Here is an 18,730-nt window from a genome sequence, read left to right on the forward strand (position 1 = left end):
CTTTTCTTTCTGGATGGAAAGCCTTTTACAGCAGTCCTAAGTTTAATCAGTTATTGTCCACTTTCAGGAGCTGCTTTTGAGCGGGGAGTAAATGAATGCAGCAGTTATTCTAAAGCTACTTCTCTCTTCCCTTCCTCCTCCTGAGTAAGGCTGGAGGTAGGATGGCAATCATTCTTTGCCAAAATAAAAATATAAACCAGGAAAGCCAACTCAGCTGACTTCACTGAAATCTGTAACAGCCTGCTGTCCACAGCATGCCATGTGCCTTTGCCTTCCATAATCCTGCAGTGAATCCAGCATGGATGGTGCTCTTAAGGCTCAGTCTCACTCTCAATAGATTTCTGTTTGCTGTTAGGCATGTGAGAGCCTTAAGTTTTGCAGTCTTGGGCTTCTCAGCATAGTAGCCAACTAGGTTGTGGGGTGGGTTTTTTTGTTTGTTTGTTGTTTTTTTTTTAATTACTACTTCACTGAGTTCTGCATCCTTGCCATGACAAAGGCTTTTCACTAAGGTCCAAGTAGTGTAATCTCTAACTGACTTAAAAACCTATAACTGCAGGAACTATCAGTAGCAGGGGGGAAAGCCTGATCTAAGAGGCAGCAGAAAGTCTTATTTTTAATCTCAGCTGTGGTCAAGTCACTGTTTTGCCTTTCTCACTTGATTGGCTAGCTAGCAATCACCCTGACCTATGAATCTGTAGGGGATTTAGGAGTTACCTGCTTTTTAGCAAAATCTGTAAGACATGGGGTGGAGGGTATTTTCAAGCAGGCATCTGAAATAAAGGTTTACAGAAGTCTCAGCATTTTAGTCTCTTTTGCTAATATTATTAGTCTTTTAAGTATTTAACAGGAGAGCAAGAAGCCTTCTACTGCTGCTGAAGTCTATTGTCAACTCCCGGGCTTGAGCACAGGCCATGCAGGCTTATGCGGTGGCTACTCTCTTCGTTTGTCTCTTCATACCACCTACTAGGTCTTGTGCAAATACTTCTCAGAGCAGAAGTTGTTCATATAATTAACTTAGCCAAGAGGGACTATAGCATGTGCCATTCTCTTTGGAGTAAGAGGTTAGGGGCTGTTTATTCCTCTCCTCTACACACTGCAGGCTTGCCTACGTCCTGGCCCTGATCCCAGCTATTACTCATTTCCCTAGAGAGAGGGGGTATGTTATGCCTGAAAGATGATAGTCTGAATAAAGTTAGATCCTCCTTGCTGGGGAAACGCACTGAATCTTGCAGCTGACTGTCCTTCGTTAACCCAGCATTTGTCTTGAGAAGTCTTGGTGAGGTTATTAGTCCAGAAGGCCACTAAACTATAGAGCTTAAGCAGAATTGCTTTTCAGGCTGGTAAGGGAGACTGGATCCTGAAGAGTAGCGCAGTGCAAGCAGCGGCTTCTGTTAACCCTTACTGTATTGTTTCAAAAACTGAAATTTCTTTTGCTGCATCCACTGACTTTTTTTTCCATCCAGCCTGACTGATGACAGTTCAAGAGGAAACAATGAGTTTTACCCTTTGCTGCACAGCCACATGCATACTTAATCTCTGGCAGCTGCCTCTGTGTGTACAGACATACTCACTTGTTCAGGTGATTGAAGGAGAATGAGGGTTCTTCCATGTCCACAGTGTTTCAAGTACAGGGCTTCTATACATAATGTGTGATACCATCCCTTAAGGCTGTGCCTTTGACTTCTCAGATAACTTACAACGGGAAAGTTTAAATTGGAAAGAAAGACAGCACAGACATCTTGTTTTCTCTGCACAAGCTGAGAGCAGTACAGAGGGAATTTTATTGTTTAAGTGTCAAAGGGAACAGGAAGAAGTATCAATGTGAGGGCTATGGGAAGTGCAGTAAGAACTAAATCTAAGTACAAGTTCTGTGTTGGCTACATAAGAACACAGAACAACACTGATTAATTACAAAAAGACACACGTGATATTGTTCTTAAAGAAAGAAACCTTCCATTTCTTAGTGCTGAGCTGTACCAGTGATAAAGATGTAAATGGTTTTGGAGCACTCTATCAGTGCTAGAGTAGAATACTGATGTATATGGAAGGGGACCACTCAGGTCCCACTAGCACCATCGCAACCCTGACCTGGAGGGAATCTCTGCTCTGCAGAGATTATGGGGGATTCAGTAGCCTTCTGGGCCTAAGATGAGTTGCTCTTGAGCAAATGGGGCCAGGGCACCACTGAAGGAAAGTGGTTGTGACACAAGTAAACACCTGCTCAGAAAACAGACAAAAACATTACATTCCCTAAGGAGTTCAGCTTGGCTGTAGAGGGACCAAATCCACCTTGCTCTGGCAGAGAAAACACCAAGCCAGAATAGCACCTGCTTTCTTATGTTAACTTATAAATCTATAATGCAGGTCTCAGTGTTGACAGGACAACAGTGCAAGACCACTGGAACAGGCGGTGTTATTTCAGCCGGACTTGCACGCACAGTTTGCATGGGACACAGGGCACCTCCTGCTTATATCTAGTGCCCGATTATCAGGACCACTTGAAATACTTCACTTAGAAGGAGCAAATGGCTAAAGCAAGTACCTGAAGTGATTAACTCAAGGCAGTGGAGCAAGGTTAAACCCATCTAATCCAGACTGTTGCCTTTTGGCAACAGGAGCATTCTTCTGTTCATTATGGTTTCTTAAACTCTGCAATTTTAAGGACAGTCATGTTTCAGTCTATACAATACCACATGTGAGCCTGCCTTAAGGGGCAGACACCTGATTAAGGCTTTCACCTGAAATACTTAAAAAAAAATTCTTCATGTGAAACAGATCTGATAACAGTAATACAGCTACTGCATGAACAGAAACTATGTTTCAGCCACTGTTCTAGAGACGTTTATTCTGGTAGATCCAGCCATACTACATACTGACTCATATAGTGGCACACAGGTAAAATAGTCAACTGAAAAAAAAGCACTCCACTCCCAGCTAAAACACTTGTTAACATACCTTAAGTTCCTAAAGACTTGTTAAGCTCACCATATCAGAGTTAAAAAAGGCTAGTGTGTCACAGACTGCTGGACTCCCAATCCCACTCTTTAGCATATGAAATTTATATCAGTGACACCAGAGCAGAAAGTTTTGCTCACTAATCCATTCATCCATTTAAAAAAAATGCAGTTGGCCAGGTACCAAGGGACTTGTCTACATAAAAGTATAAAGAGAAATTCTTATTTCAAGATTTGCATTACATTTAAAATAGTTTTGCTAGTAGCAGGTCAGCATTTGCTCAGATCTTTCAAAGCTCACTCAGACTTCACATACAGCATAGGCAGTGTCTCTCCATTCCTTGTGTATAGATGCAGTTCCCTTCCACAGAGTTCAGAAGGACTCGCACTGCAGCACAGACACCAAATGGGACCTACTGAACAGTGAAATTTACACCTCAGAGCTACATGAATGATCATATTAATATTTAACATTAAATAATTAATAGGACTCCTCAAGATCCTTTTTTTTTTGTTCTGCAGGCACTAAGGAGTATGAGTTACAGTCTAGTTCCTTATTTTCATTCCTTCTCTGTAGCTCTTAAGGCTGCAGAAGTGAAAAAACCTCATGTCCAGCCTTTTTTCCCCTATGGTTAAAGGCAAACAGACCAGAAGCCAGAGCAGGTGGATGCGGGCGGGAAGAAGTGGAAGTGCAAAAGTTCATCTTTCATTGTACCCTCATGTTTCTTACAGCCTAAGACTGGGTTGCACTAATCCTCAGTGTCACAGGGAGATGTTGTCTTGTTTGTTAGCAAGGAAGCTAAGCTTTGTGTTGAAGTGATTCATCTTGTTACAAAGATGAGGGGAGTAAGAGCAAGAAAGGGAGAACTGTTTGGTCTTTTTCCAGTTTCTTGCACCATCTGCTAAACTGGAGATACAGAAACAGTAAGGGGCAGGAATTCTACCACACAGAGAAACTTAGCAGAAGGCTTGAAATAGTAACCCTAGGAGAGGGCTCGTATCTGTTCCTGTGCCCATCTTGAGAAGCTGTCATCATTAGATACAGAAGAAGTAGTAAATGCTTCCTAACATACATAATTGTGCAACTAAATCTTGAAAGGGATATTCTTGTCTGGCTACAGCTGAGGATTAAGAGACCTTGAAATTTACCTGTCATTCATTCCTTAAACATCTACTTCCTTTGGTTTTCTAAGCTATTGGCCTTGCTTACATCCTGCAGGAAAGCACTTAATCACTAGGTCAAACAAAGCATTTTGTTTTAAGCCATGCTGCCCTGGTGATCTAACACTGCTGAGCATCCCTTTTGCCCTGCTCTCAAGAAAGCATCATTAGCTTGCAGCTGCCTCCTCATTTGCCCCATTTGTTTTGAAGTCTTCCTCCCACCAACACACTTCCCCTCCTTTCCACCTAAAAAGGCTCAAGTCTATCCAGCTATTGAATGTGCTCTGTATGAAGCTACTAATTATTCTCAGGAGCTTTCCAGTTACTCTGAATTAACTAGCCAACCAAAATCATGGTGAGGATGCATCCTAGTTTTATCTAAGTGGCTCTTATATTTTTTTCTGGATTTCATCCACTTTAATAAAACCTGACATTCAGTCTTCCTTGCTGACTGCTGCTTGTATTTATCACGTGATTCAGTGTCACCTGAACTTTCAGTCCGCTGCATAGGAAACATTATGCAAAGGCAGTTTGTGGCTTCCAAGTAACCCATATTTACAGGTAATGTACCTTTGCAGCTAACATCATTGTTAGCATCTGGACACTAAATATGTTAATTTACAGCTGCACAAAATTGACCAGAGGACACATTGACATGGGTGCTTGGGTTGCTCCAGCTGTCTAATTGCAAATTGTTGTGTGTAGTTGGAGTGCAAGGGAGGGGACAGATGTTGCGCTGCACTCTGGAAACTGGCATCCTCTTCTGGATTAACTTTATCTTGGATCAGCAGCAAGTTCTACCACATCCCTGTGGATTGTCCTCCTGGTCATACAGCATAGCAGAAAAGTACGGGCTACAAAGAGAGCTTGGAAGGACAGACTGCAGTGGATGGATATAGCGCCTTGCAAGTTACATCACAATTAAGGATGTACAATTAGGAACCTGTAAGGCCAGAGTTAAATCGCTTGTGGGTGGTGCTTCAAGGATTAACACTGCTTTAACTCAGAGAGCTGATTTGTTTAGGGATAAGAATCCATTCTCTGCCACCAAAATAGCACTGCTTATGTGAGGGTGTGGCAAAGCAAAACTGCAACAAAAACCTGGTAGAGCTAAGCTCCATCATGTTTTTAACAAGGTCACAGGAAGGAATAAGGCCAGTTCTAACAAAATTAAATGTGTAGTATTTCAGAAAGTTTAGCTCCTCGTCTGTGCTAAAACAAGACTTGGTTTCTCTCAAGTATATTCCCACTCTCAAGCTCAGTTTTTGCATCCCCTAGATCAGGGGTGTCAAACTCATTTTCACCAGGGGCCACATCAGCGGTTGCCTTCAAAGGGCCGAAGGAGTAGGAGCAGTTACATTTACACAGTCCTAAGATTACATTCAGCCCTTCGAAGGCAACCACGAGGCTGATGTGAGCCCCCAGTGAAAATGAGATTGTCACTCCTGCCCTAGATGCACACACCAGTTCACTTCAAGGCCATGCTGTTATGACTTCAGGCAACCCCACTGTTTCCAGGCCCTAGGCTTCAAAGAGAGCTCTGACAACACTCCAGACTTCTGACAAGCATTACACTGCTTAATCAGTAATACAACACTCCCCTGAAAAGAAGTGTAGGAAGAGTCAAGGCTGTAAGCAGGCAGAAAGGCCCAGCCGAGCCCTTCGGGGAAGGCTACCATAAGTGGTGCTGTTATACTGCAGCTATCCGGAGAGCCAGAACACAAGCACAGCTCTGGACTGGAGAACTACCTTCTGGAGGCTCCAGGCTGAGCTGTCAGGAAAGTGGCAGCAATCTCCTTGAGCAGGGCTTTCCACCAACAGGTGTCTGTAACTCTAGCACTAACACTACAGTGAGGAAGGGGCAAGACCCTTGTGGAAGGGAGAAGTGCTTGTAAAACCTGTTCACATAATTAAATCCTTCTTTAACTATTTAGTCTTAAAACTCATACCTCAGTGGCTGAAGTGCCTTCTGCAAGCTTTCACAGTAGCAGTCACTAGAAGTTACTAGAGAAAAGGCTGATATGGAGATGACTCAAAGTTCAGGCTTCCCACCAGCCCCTGTCTCCACTGCTGGGATGACTGAGGTTCCTGTGCCTGTTTACATACGGTAATGGCATAGGCATATCCTGACCCACTTAACCACAAAAGGACTTAGAGCAACAGCTCACCAGCATTGCAGTGGGTAAAGAGGATCATCAACCCACTGTCTACCCCCTCAGAGACAATGAAATGCTTTGAAATAGGCAGGACTAAACACAAAGGATGTGGTTTCTCCGGATGAGAAGCCCATGTATGATCAATAAATCAGCCTGAGCAAATTCAGCCCTGTCTTTCACAAGAGCAATGCTAAACAAAGTGTTCGTAATGACAAAACCAGGAGTTTTTGCACAAGATGTGGGAGCCATCCCATTGCAGCATCATTTCCCCCTCAGCCCTGCAGGCCTCGCATAGGTTGAAGACTTCTGTGCAGACAGGGAAGAAGTACTGTTGACAAGATGCTTCATCCACTTGCTGTCAACACAAAAAAATTGATAGCAAGTTGGCTGACCCCACTCACTTCATATTCTTCCTGCAACAAACTCCCACCAGCGTACAGATGTTTTTTATTTTTTTAAAAAATACTTCTTTCAGTGAATTAAGATGGACACCTCTCCCAGAAACAGGCAGGTGAATCCTCTGGGACCCATGGGATCCAGCTCTGGGACTGGCCCACTAGGAAGTACCTGGGAAGACCAGCACTCTGTTCCGCTCCCGCTCCCCTGTCCCCTTTGTCAGAATCACTGCAGGTGGATCCAGGTCCCAGTTGTGGCCAGCAAGAAGTCTGTGGAGCCAGGCAGACAAGGCACAGCTCTCTTCACACCCGGATCTGGTACCCATTGAGGTCTGGCATGGCTTTGGAATCGGCAGGCTTCTTCTCACCAGATGGCCTGTGAGCAAAGAGGGTAACAGCTATTCAGAAACTGTTTTTTCAGTCAGGAGGTGCTGCACATAGAGATGGCAGCACAGGAAAAGGTACTGGAAAGCTTCAGACTTATCCTACACTATTGAGGGCAGGATTATTCTGCAACCTCTGGTAACTCTCCCAGCCATCTCCACAGAAGAAAATGCAGGTGAGGAAGAGTAGGAAGTCCAATCTGGTACCCCAGATCAGTTTCAGGAAAACAATCTCACTGACAGCAGTGTAATTTTTGGAAACTCTTTGGGGCAAAGGTCTGTGAGACACCAGAGCTCAGAGCCCTGCATAAGGTTAAATATCAGCTACCATCTCACTGTATATTTGAGCTACTTTCCTCCTCCCTGCCAAAATTAAAAAACAAAAACAAAAAACCCCACACCAAACCAAAAAAACAACAAAAAAACCAAACACCCTCCCCAAATACCACCAACACCCCCCCCCCAAAACAAAACAAAAACCCAAACCAAAAAACAGCTGTGCCCCCACTCCCCAAGTGATGATAAACTCACAAAGGCAAAGACTAGGGAAGAATTCTGCTGCAGGTCAGAGAAATATCCCCCATTATAAAGAACCCCAGTAAGATATCAAAAGGAGCCAAAACCAGACAGCAACATGGAGTCTGTCAGTAAAACAGTGATGCTCTAGATAGGTCTCCTGCCCAGGAGCCCCACTCACCGTCGGTCCCCACGGCTGTTGCGCCGGTGGGGGCTGGCCTGACCTCTTTGTGGGGAGGAGACATCTTTCTTTCTGTCCTTGGTGGGAGATGGTGGCCCGGTTCCTTTGCCAATCTACCAAAACAAAGTAAGAGCAATGTGAGCAGAAAACCAATAAGAGTAGTAACCAGAAAACACAAAGCCTAACAACAATAAATACACAGGAATAAAAGACAAAAAGTGCATCAAAAATGCAAAAGCCAGAAAAAAACAAGCTACAGTGACAGCTATGGCTTCAAGGACTGTATATAGGCCAAGCTAATCAGAACTGCAGTGCTGCATCTGCATGAGTGTCCATTTGGGGACCAGCCTGTATACAAAGGAAAAGAGCCTCCAATTCACCCTCTATTCCACCACCACCGAGGAGATCCTCCTGCCACTTCACTCCCCCAGCACACCATCAGCCAGGCAAGACAGCGGATGCAGCAGCAAACTACTTCTCCATCCTTGCTGCTTACCTTCAGCCTCATATCACGGGCATGTCTCTCAAGCTCTTTGCGGAAGTCTTCCCGGGTCAGCTTGTCTAGATCCAGGATGGAGTGCTTCCACTCAATCTGCTCCACACTGTGGGGGTCGTGGGACACACAGTGGCCCAGCTTCACCTTTTTGAGAGTGTGCCAGCAGCGGCGATATGCCTCCTCGAAGTCAAAGATGAGTTCGCTCAGTGTGCGGAAGACGGGTGCTTTGTACATGAGCTCCTCACGTCGACTGATGCCCAGCGCCCCATAGCGGCCTCCAAAGTTCACCCCCAGTACAATGTGTCGGAAGTAGTTCCCTGAGAAGTGGGTTTTGAAGCTGATGGGGAAACGATCCAGCGTGGTCATGTTGTTGGTGAGGTAACTGACAGCAGCCGCTATTCAGGAAACAACCAGTGATACCATTTTCTTGGCAAGATACTTCCTGCTCCAAACCATCCCTGCCTGCTCAGCAGATTTACCACTGATTCACACATCACGTAAGTAGGATTTGTTCTCCAGATCAAGAGTCCAGCTCATTGCAAGCTGCCCTACTTTCATCGGTGTCATGGGGAAACCAGACTTGGCCTCTTCAACAAGACAATCAACAAAGAGAAGTTAATTTGCTGGCAGTTTTGTGATGCAGAAATTGAAACGCTGACACCTCAAGTGCACTATATTCCCTAGCTCCCAAACTGTAATGCTGTAGCATTATTCCTCAGTTTGTTTTAATCTGTTTCACTAGCTACTATTTCACACACAAACCAAGGAATGTTGAGGACAAAATACTCATCAGACAACCCTTCTGAACCATTCACTTGCCATCTCTGCCCCTCCAGGTGGCTTTGCCAATGTGTGTCAAAAATCTGCAGCCCGAGTGACACAGACTAAGCCTGGAATATAACTAGGAAATAATGTGTGCTTAAAGATGACACAGAGCTTTTTGGGGAGAACCAGGGAGGGAAAACAGTGATGTGGGGCTCAGTGAAATATTAGCAGCAGCCTCAAAGCATCATAAGAGAGCAGAGGAGAAAACACAAGGATGGGCAGACATGCACAATCCCAAGACGAAAGGATACATTCCCAGGATCACAGCTTCCAGGCATTTTATTGGCAGGGCCTCTTTGGTCATTTCTTTGGCCAGGTCCATCAGCCTGCAGAGTGGGACAAGGGAAAGACGTGGACAGTTAGAAGGCTTGTGCTATGCAAGTACGGCCATTTCAGCCTTGTTGCGCTATATATGTAAGGTAGGTTTCCAGGAGAGAAGGTGGCCCACTGAGGACAGGGAACAGAAGAAAATACCTTCTTTAGGAAAATACTGAATCCAAGCCAGGTCTCTGCCACATGCTGCTGCTGCTTACAAGGAGCTCCCTTCAGTGAGTTACAGCCAAGCTGCCTGCTCGGCCAATTTCTGTTCTCAGGGAGACCACAGCACTTGGCTCAGCGAGGTCTGGATGGACACTGGTGTGACCACCAGCAGAAGCCTCAGAAGACCAAAAGCCAGCAGTGTTTGCCTCACAAGACTCAAGGACAGTGAAGCCCTCTTTGGAACCAACCCTGCTCTGCATTCAACAAATACTGCGGAGGAGACATTGCACTGATTACAGCACAAGACGTGTGGGGTCACATCAGTCTATGGACTAGACCGACAGTAAGAAGCCAGTCTTGAAAGACTCTCAGAATGCTGGCTGAGACAGTCAATGAATGTGAGGTGCTTATCTCCAGGAACTTATGGGGCATGGCTCTTCGCAAAATCTGCATTCAGGAGAATCCCTCTTCTCCTTCAAAGTATGAGACACCAAAAACTTAGCCTAGATTTTGCAAAGTCACTCACAGGAACTATGAAGTTAGACCTGTAAAGATACTTGGCTTTTATGAAGCTTGTTTAGGGCAGGACCTGGTTTCAGAATCCATCAGAAGTTTATGTAGTTATATTCCAATTAAAAGCAGGCACAATCTGTACATCTTTGAAATACATTGATGTTATTTTACTAGGTTTACTGATTCATGACAACAAAACCTCCTCTTGTCATTGAGAAAGGGCAGACACAGCTGTGCCCAGCTGTGCCTTAGGCAACAGACAGTAAAGTCACCTAAAGTAGGATGGAGCTGCAGTACTTGAAAGCCCCAAGTGCCACCTAGACCTTAGCCATGGAGTGGCAGAAAAAGCAGTGGGTGTAGCAAGGCCCCAACATCTTAAAGCAAGGATTAAATGCTGTAGGGATTGCCAGCGCTTACCCAGTCAGAGGTCTGCTCTTCTTAATCTCAAAAAATTGTGTCCCAGTGTGATTGTACCTGGAGGCAAAAAGTTAAGGGCTTGGCACCTTGGAAATTAGAATTTGAAGAAAACCTGTCTGAGGAACTTTCACATTACTTACTATTCTCACAGCAGAATCATGATCCCACAAATACAACACCAACGCAAGAAAGTCCTCACCTCCTTCTCCTGCATTTCTCCCATTTACAGTCTCTCCTTACTTCCACTGCATTTCCTTCTTGTCAGTTCTTCTCTCCACACACAGGTTTCCACTCCATTTCCCAAAGGTCCATGCTGACAGCACATCCTCTGCTCGGCTTTCCAGCTACCACGGCAGAATAAAGTTTGACTGATCTCTGCCTACTCCACTCTGCACAGAATGCGTGGAGCACTGAAACATTGATGATACCTTATTCTAAGACTGAGACCCAATCCAGAGCACAACCACCTTAGATGGGTGAGAGGTGCCCAAAGGTTTGCCTTCTTGCCTTGTTTTAGGGCTGAAGCCAGAGCTAGCTCTGTATCTCATCAGTGAGATTAGACTGTGCTTGTGTGGCACATGCCTACTGTCCAGCACAACAGGGAGGGAGAAATCTCAATGTCAGGACAAGTCGCACAGGCAACTCTGCATATAAAGGGGCAGGATACCACAGATGCACAAAAGCAGAGTAGTTGGCTGTCCTTAAGACAGTTACAGAGAAGAGTGTTTGAGTAGGATGACCTGAGAGGCAGTTTTCTCACCACCACAGCTCACCTGTGCCTTAACAGTGAGGTGACACAGTTTTGAGTCCATCTGAGACCTGGCTGTCAGGGTCCTAGGTATGTATGTTTTTAACAAAACGGCACTGTAAAGCCACTGACCTAGAAGGGTGGGTAGTAGGGAAGGGCCCTCAACAACATGCCCGTTTGTGACATAGAGTGAACTGGATCAGAAGGTAACGTGGGCAGAAAAAAGAGAAAGAAAAAGAGAAAACCAAAACAGAACGGCAAAACAAACCATCATCCCAAATCCAGCTTCCTGTTTTTAGGGAGCAAGTTTCAGTTCTCTTCCAGCTACCACAGAATGAGCTTTTCTGTTCTTCACAGGAAAGTCCCCTTGCTCCCCCTTCCTGGGTTATCACTCCAGTGACTCAGGTAGCAGTAAAGGATACTGAAGCTCCCTGATGTAGCGCTGTACAGCTTCTAGGCGCTCAGGGATGGGGGTGGACGGCTGGAACGTAGGCACACTTGGTATGGGAATCTGAAACGGGGAGCAGAACATAAATCACCACTTCCAAACCTCTCCGGCTTCTTGCTGACCTCAGTGGCACATAGCTACAGGGAGCGTGTTCCTCTGAAACGAGCCCCTTTTTGCTGCCCAAAGTGCCCACACCAGGAACATTCCTCTGTTGCCACAGTTGTAACTGAGAAAGGATTCAGAATGAAGCACCACAACAGAGCTGCAAGAGAAACTGTGTGAAAGGGTCCTGCATTTAGGCAATGTTACACTGGAAGAATTAGATTAACTGAAAAGGCAAGGTGTGAGACAGGAAAGCTATAACCTGAGCAAGCTTGGCCTCATTTGAGTATGCAACCTGGAAGGCACAAAACAAAAACAAGAGAAGGAAAGAGAGAGGCAAAAATAGAGAATGAGTTTCCCCAAAGCCACTGAAGTATGGAATAGTCCAATAAGCAAGGGTATAAAGGCCCCTTACTGCCTCCTGGCATATCAGGTGAGTTGGCACTGACTAGGCCACAGACGTGACAGCATCATGACTCCCTCCCCAGCAGGGAGGAGTCCATCAGTGTCTGTTGTTTTGAATTACATGGTCACAATGACATCTGAAAGTTCAGTGTTCAGACTGCTGTCCCATTCTGAGTCCTCAGCCATATGGGTCCAGTCAGATTTTCCTCACTGTTTGCTCCACAGGGGATTACTGCAGCCTTGTCAGCAGCTGAGAAAATGTGTTTAAGGAAAGAGAAGGGTCCTGTCCACAGGACAAATATAATGGAGAAGACACAAATTCAGTGTGACTGACAGGCTTGGAGAAACAGCCCAGCATTTTCCCTCTGAAGGGCTTGTGCTTTGCACACACCACTCTGATATCAGACTGCAGCTTTTCACAGCAGGTTGGTTTTTAGCATTTCGGTTCCTCCTCTGACTTCCCCCAGAGCTGGGCTATCCCCAGCTAAGAAAAAGTGAGTCAGAACCAGATCTTCCCTTGGGCCCTCCACTCTGCTGCACACATCTGCCTCTGCTGGCCATGGCTGTGTAGCCAGCAGCACTGGTTAGCCACTCATCACTAATCACCCTCCACGTGTATTTCTGCAGCCAGTCATTTCCATACCTCCTTCTTCTGCCCTGAGTTGGCACAAGTGACTGGTGAACCAGGTCAGGCACCTGAACCAGCTGAAAGCTGAGCCAGCAAGCAGGGGTAGTTTTCAGTCAGATCAGTTCCCTGTTCTGGTTTGCCACATGGTCGCACTCTGGTTGTGCCCCCACAGCACATGGGCCAGAGACTGCTTAACTCGGAAAGACAGGCTGTCGCTGCCTCTGGAAACTGTAATCTGTTTTTCAGTCTAGCTCCAAACACCATCGGCAAGTAAATACTGACCTAAACTCAACTCTTTATCCATTTTCTCTCCTGTGTTTTGATCTTTCTTTTCTTTCTTTTTTTTAAAAAACAAAATAGCACCATTTGGGCACTGGTACCCATTTTCCTAGGACCTCATGGAGGTGCCAGTTACCATCTTCAGTGCTTCATTTCCATACCCTGCTTGGAGCAAGCAGAGGCACCGGCTGGCTCACGTGCAGGAGACAGCACAGGAACATCAGGTGTGGATATGAAATTGGGTTTGTTTAACTGCAGCAGGAGCAGGGAAGGCTCCAGAGAGTGGCACAGGGATGGAGCCGTCTCTGGAACCACATGAGCTGAGTCAGTTTGGTTGCTGTGAGCTGATGCACTGAGTCATACGAAATCGTTTCTAGGCAGAAACAATGAAAGAGGTAACAACCAGGACAGGCTGACTATTTAACTTTGTTTCATTTCTTCAGCATGGAGTTTCATCCTTTTCGAGTGGAGACGGATGAAGTGCATGTTTACAGCACAGACTAATGATTCTGGGTAGTTACTCCTCCCTTTACTAGTACAGGCCTCCAGGCCCCCTGTCCTGGTTTTGTTAAAAACAAGGCAAGTTTCTCTTTTAGTGAATTTTTCTTTCAGTTAAATTCTTCTAAGTAACTGCACTTTTCTGAAGTTGGATACATGTTTTGGTAGACATAGCAATGGAATGCAAGGTCACTGATAAGGATGCACGTCCTGTAAGTGAGAGGGGCGAGGAGGAGTGAACTGAACAGGTAACTAAAACTGACCAACTAAGTATTCCATCCCATTCACGTGATACTTCATATAAAAGTGGGAGAATACGAGGGTCTCGTCCCTTTTTGTCTTCTTCGACTATGGCCAACATCTGGGAAGGACGCTGTCTGCTGTCCCTGCAAATCTGAGGCCTAGTGACAGACCCTGCATCCTTGAATCCAGTTCTGGTTTGCTGCAGAGTCCAACCCAGGACTTCCAGGTGCCTGCTCTGCTGCTGCTGGAGCAGTGCTGAGCTTTGCCGGGGAATTCAAGATTGGTTTTGTATATTTTGTATTATTTTCTCTATTTTATTAGTAGCATTAGTAAAACATTTTAAACTTTTTTCCAACTTGCAAGTCCTCTTTCTCTCTCTCTTTTCCCTCCTATCACCTTTCCTTAGTGGAGAGAGGGGGGGGTGGGGGGGGAAAGGGGGGGAGGTTAACAAAGCATCTGCCACAGTTTATTGGCGCCCTGCAATCAAACCTTGACACCCCCTTTTCCTCAAAGGACTGTGCAACATTGAGACAGCGTAATGGCAACCAGTTCAGCAGGGGACTAGTTAACACAGAAGAGCCTCCTGCACCTCAAGTAATTAAACTGATGAAAGTACATCATGCTCGCTCTCTCTCAGATCTGGGCCTGCAGCCCACACTGGGCTGCAGTTTCTTTTGCATCAGGTCTATAGCATTTTAATGGGGCAATAGAAGCAGGAGCAGAGGCATAAGGTCTCCATCCCTCAATCCCACACTGACAGGATGGGAGACCCTAATGCTTTGTTCTTAGCCAGCATTGTCCACTGCACATCTCAGAAGGGCTATAAATATCAGGCAGTCTTCACAATCCTCCAGAAAGCAGAGAGGAATTATTTGTAACAGAAAAGATAGGAAATCAGCTCTATTTTGCTCTCCCTTTTAGTTATTCTGAAAGCTGGAGAGAGAGAGCTAGGAAAAGAGCCCAGATTTCCCAGAGCACATACCTCTGCCAGGCTTCGCAGACTGACTAACATGTCCTTGGCCCTTCGTCACTAGCGTGGAGGGGCTGCATCACCCCTTCTCCTGGATTCACACATCCAGCAGGCTGTCTGTCTGCATGGGATTGGGACTCTGCTTTTAGAAAGGGGATCCCAAGAACAACAAAGATTTTCCTGTACAAAGTGGGCCATGCTGTACAAGAGACCAGGCACATGAGAATGAGGCACAGACAAAGCTCCACCCTTATCCATATCACAGAGGTGCTCTTTTGGCCAGCCTAGTTTAGCAACAGTTTCTTTTATGGTTCTTATATGTATCCCAGCACCTCCCTAATCTTCATTTTACAAGCAGCATGGGAGCAATACCAATCCCAGTTGTTAGCCTCCCTAAAGAAACTGGATTTTTCCCCCTCTCTGTATGTGAAACCATTAGATGCAACTCTTCCTGTCTTTGCCCTCATAACCGCCTCATTTAAAATCCATCGTTTCTTAATGAGGCAAGCATGCATCACTTTGTATTTCCAGTGTGCACCCATTTGGTAGTCCCAGCAGCTCCAAGCAAAGCAATATGCACCCTGCTGCTAGAAAGGAAACAACCTTCTGGAGGGAGGCACTCTAAAGCCCAGCACGCATGGCCAATCAACCACGTCTTGCAACTGTGACACAGCTCACTCAATGCCCGCTCACCCCAAATTGGCCTGATGGAAATGGAGACCAGGGGAGATCTCTGAGCTCTCACACGCCAGTGAAAGACAAGGCCCCTGCAGCTGATCTGTGAACATATTTATAAAGTCTGATCACAGCCTCCTGCAGTCATCATTTTACAGTATTTAGTTTATGGACAACTCTTTCAAGAGTTATTTCTCCCAATACTGGCTACTGTTCGAGGCCAAAAATTTCAGAGTAGGTAAACCACTGTCCAGTTCCCAGCACTTAAAAAGGCTTATTCACCCTCCAGCACATGGAGAGTATCTGGCTTTTCAAAGGAGCTAGCCCTGCGGAGTACACTCAGTGCCCTAATTCTCATCTGTTGCATCAGCCATTCAAAGCAGCTTGATGGCACCAAGAGGGGTGGTGATATAAGCAGCCCTCAAAGATATAAACACATCTCTAGAGGGGAAAATGAGCTAGGGAAACAGAGCCCATCCATCTTTGCTGCTTCCTGCATCCCAGCATCCTCTCAGCTGTATGCCTGGTGAGCTTGGGAATGGGATCTCAGATTGCAGAGTGCTGAACAAAATTTATAGATTTGGTTCCCAGGGGTGCTAGCAGATGCCAAAAAAAATGGATAGCCCTATTTCATCTGTTACTGCAAGAGCTTGTACCACTTGTGTCCCCAAACTGTAACTCTTTGGCACCAAGACTATAAGGTGACAACAGTTGAAGTACTTTACATTAATACCAAAACTGGAGACTGAACACTGTATTTCCTTCCTCTCATGCACTGGACTCTTGTTTGTGAACTTCTTTCTTCGATTTCCCTTGCCTCTCCTGGCCAAATCAGCCCTTTTAGTCAGGAAATTAAGTAGTGTGTGTTCCGATTGATCTGAAACATGTTTCCAGCCTTCACTCTGGCTCAGGACAAAGTCAGAGGAGAGGAAGGAAATCTGAAAAGGAAGGAAAAGTCTAGTGGGTTTAGAATAGGGACTGTAATCAGGATTCAATATTTGTTCTGGTTGCTGCCACAGATGCCTGTAACTTTTCACTGTACAAAGGATGTTCCATCACATGCTTCTCCAGAGTTCCTCATGGAAAGCAGTATGGATTGCCTATGCACTATATAATAACATGTTCTTGCATACTTCAAATTACCTTCCCAAGAAGGTAAATCCTTGCTAAAAAAGCCTGAGCAGAAAAAACTTCATATTTTTGTATCTGAATTTCTTCTCTTAGCATGATGGGAATGGTATCACAACCCGCCAGCAGAGTGACAGACAAATGTTTGCAGTGTCTTTTGTTCACAGGATGCCAAGGAAAGGGGGAGATTTTTCTCCCTGCTGAGGTGCAACACAGATAGCAACAATCACAAGAATTCACATGCGAATTATTCAGTATGGCACAAGGTTAAGTGAAATGATCACCTGTTCCTCTTTTCATATAGATCTCTACAGCAAGGCCAGGAACAAGCTTGGAAGTCACATGTGACCCTACACCAGCAACAAGCTCCACAAGCGCTCGCCAACTCCTCCTAAAACTCTTGGGCATCACGAGTGCCTTTTCTGACAGACGCCGTCATGTGCAAGAATGCCTTTTGGTGTGGGAGATTGTACCCAAAATCTAATTTCTTCTAGAGAAAAACTCACCTCTCCCTGTCTTACCCTCCCACCTCAGGACTCCACTAAAACTAACTCTCCTCATCTCTTCATCATTTATCCAGGCTTTCTCTTCAAATCCATCTCCCTCCCAAGAGGCTCGCACATGAGCCATCTGAAGTGTGTTTTCCAGCAAGGCCTCGGAAGAGGAAGGTACTGCTGTCACTCCAGGGCAGCGCCCGCGGACACCCTCCCGCACTCCGAGTTACTGCGTGGCTTCGCTTCCTGCAAAAGCATCCCCGGGGGAGCCCTTTTCCCCAGGGATCTTTCCCGAGGCGGGGAGCCCGGCTTCAATGAGATAGGCGAGCAAGCCCTCCCAGGAGGCTGCCAGCCTTTCCGCTTTTCCCTCCGTGCGCCCCGCAGGGGATGGCCCGGACCGGGCTCGCCCACGGGGAGGGTCCTCACCTTGGGCAGGTCAGCGGCGCCCCGGATCCTCTGCGCCACCCGCTCCCCTTCGGGGTGGATCCTGCCCACATGCCGCCACATCCGCTCCCAGGTGGGCTCGTCCACAGGCAGCCCCCCGCGGTTGACGAAGAAGGGGACGCCGCCGTCGCGGAGATCCTCCTCGCCCTCCTCCTCCTGCTGCTCCTCGTCCCGCGCCGCCGCCTCGCCGGACGGGGGGCGCCTGGCGGCGGCCGCGGCTCCGGCCCCGCCGCCCCCCGGCATCGGCATCGCCGCCCGCTCTCAGCGCCCGCCGCCCGCCGCCGGGCCGCCGGGGGCCGCGCCCCGCATGGCCGGCGCACCGGGCACGGGGCGTCACCGCCCCCGCCTCGCCTCCGGAGATAACAAGGCGGAGGGAATTCGGGGAAAAGGGGAGAAAAAGCTCAGGCGGGGCGGCGCCGGGTGCCGCATCAGGCCGCCGCGGCGGGGGAGGCGCCGGCGGCCCAACCGCCCGCGGCAGTGACGGCGGGCACCGCGCGGGGCGGGCCTGCCGCCGGGGCGCCCCCACCGCGCCGCCTCCCCAGCGCTCCGCGGGGCGGGCGGGGACAACCGCCCGGCGGCAGCTGCTGCACGCGGGGTAACAAAGCCCCCGCGCGGGGCGGGGCGGGGCGGCGCCGCGTTGGGCAGGGCCGGGGCTGGGCCGGGCGCCGCTCCCCTCCGCTCTGCTCCGCCCCGGGCCGGGCGGCGCGGGCTCTCGCAGGCCCCCGGTTCGCGGCAGACCCCCCCACCGCCGTGCCCGGAGCCGCCTTGCCGCTCGCGGGGCGCCGGGGCGGGTGGGCACGCCGCTGCCCGCGGCCGATAAGGCCGGGAGGCGGCTGCAGCCGGGCGATAAGGGGGGCGGGGCCGGAGCGAGCTGCGGGGGGGGCCGGGGCCACGAGGGGCGGGGCAGCGCAGCGCAGCGCCCGCTTAACGGTCGCCGCGAGATGCAGCTCGCGGCTGTGCGCGCGGCCGCTAGCGCGCGGGGTGCGCCGGGGCTCCGGTGCGTGAGGGGGATGCGGCGCCGGGCGGCTCCGGGGAGGTGGTGCCGCTGCGCGGTAAAGCCCCGCTGGAAGTGGGGGCAGGTTTTCACGTGGGGCTAACTTTGAGGAACAGAAGAGCTGCGATAAAATCGCCAGGTAGAAAGCGATTAGAAAGCAACGTGTGGCAGAGAAGGTAATTGGGGTGCTCCTCTTT

General features: G+C 48.0%; 2 protein-coding genes across 3 annotated transcripts in view; one reads left to right on the forward strand and one right to left on the reverse strand.

The window, feature by feature from the left end:
• The window catches only part of ANGEL1 (angel homolog 1), a 32,673-nt gene extending 15,594 nt beyond the window's left edge, over positions 1-17,079 (forward strand). The window contains exon 11 of one of the 2 annotated variants that reach the window (XM_065635280.1): positions 16,906-17,074. In XM_065635280.1, coding sequence (XP_065491352.1) covers positions 16,906-16,949 — 44 coding nt within the window. In that variant the 3' untranslated portion in view covers positions 16,950-17,074. Of the gene's footprint in view, positions 1-16,905 lie in introns of both variants that reach the window. The other variant, XM_065635278.1, reaches the window with a different exon arrangement.
• VASH1 (vasohibin 1) lies at positions 1,766-18,101 on the reverse strand. Its single transcript, XM_065635282.1, has 7 exons — positions 17,522-18,101; positions 11,648-11,736; positions 10,478-10,534; positions 9,319-9,393; positions 8,243-8,624; positions 7,747-7,859; positions 1,766-7,042 (listed from the first exon to the last, which is right to left on the reverse strand). The coding sequence occupies exons 1-7, from the start codon at positions 17,786-17,788 to the stop codon at positions 6,970-6,972; spliced, it is 1,056 nt and encodes a 351-aa protein (XP_065491354.1). The 5' UTR covers positions 17,789-18,101; the 3' UTR covers positions 1,766-6,969.
• Positions 18,102-18,730: the final 629 nt, after the last annotated feature.

The sequence above is a fragment of the Caloenas nicobarica genome, chromosome 5 (genome assembly GCF_036013445.1).
Source record: "Caloenas nicobarica isolate bCalNic1 chromosome 5, bCalNic1.hap1, whole genome shotgun sequence".
Taxonomy (NCBI): Eukaryota; Metazoa; Chordata; class Aves; order Columbiformes; family Columbidae; genus Caloenas; species Caloenas nicobarica.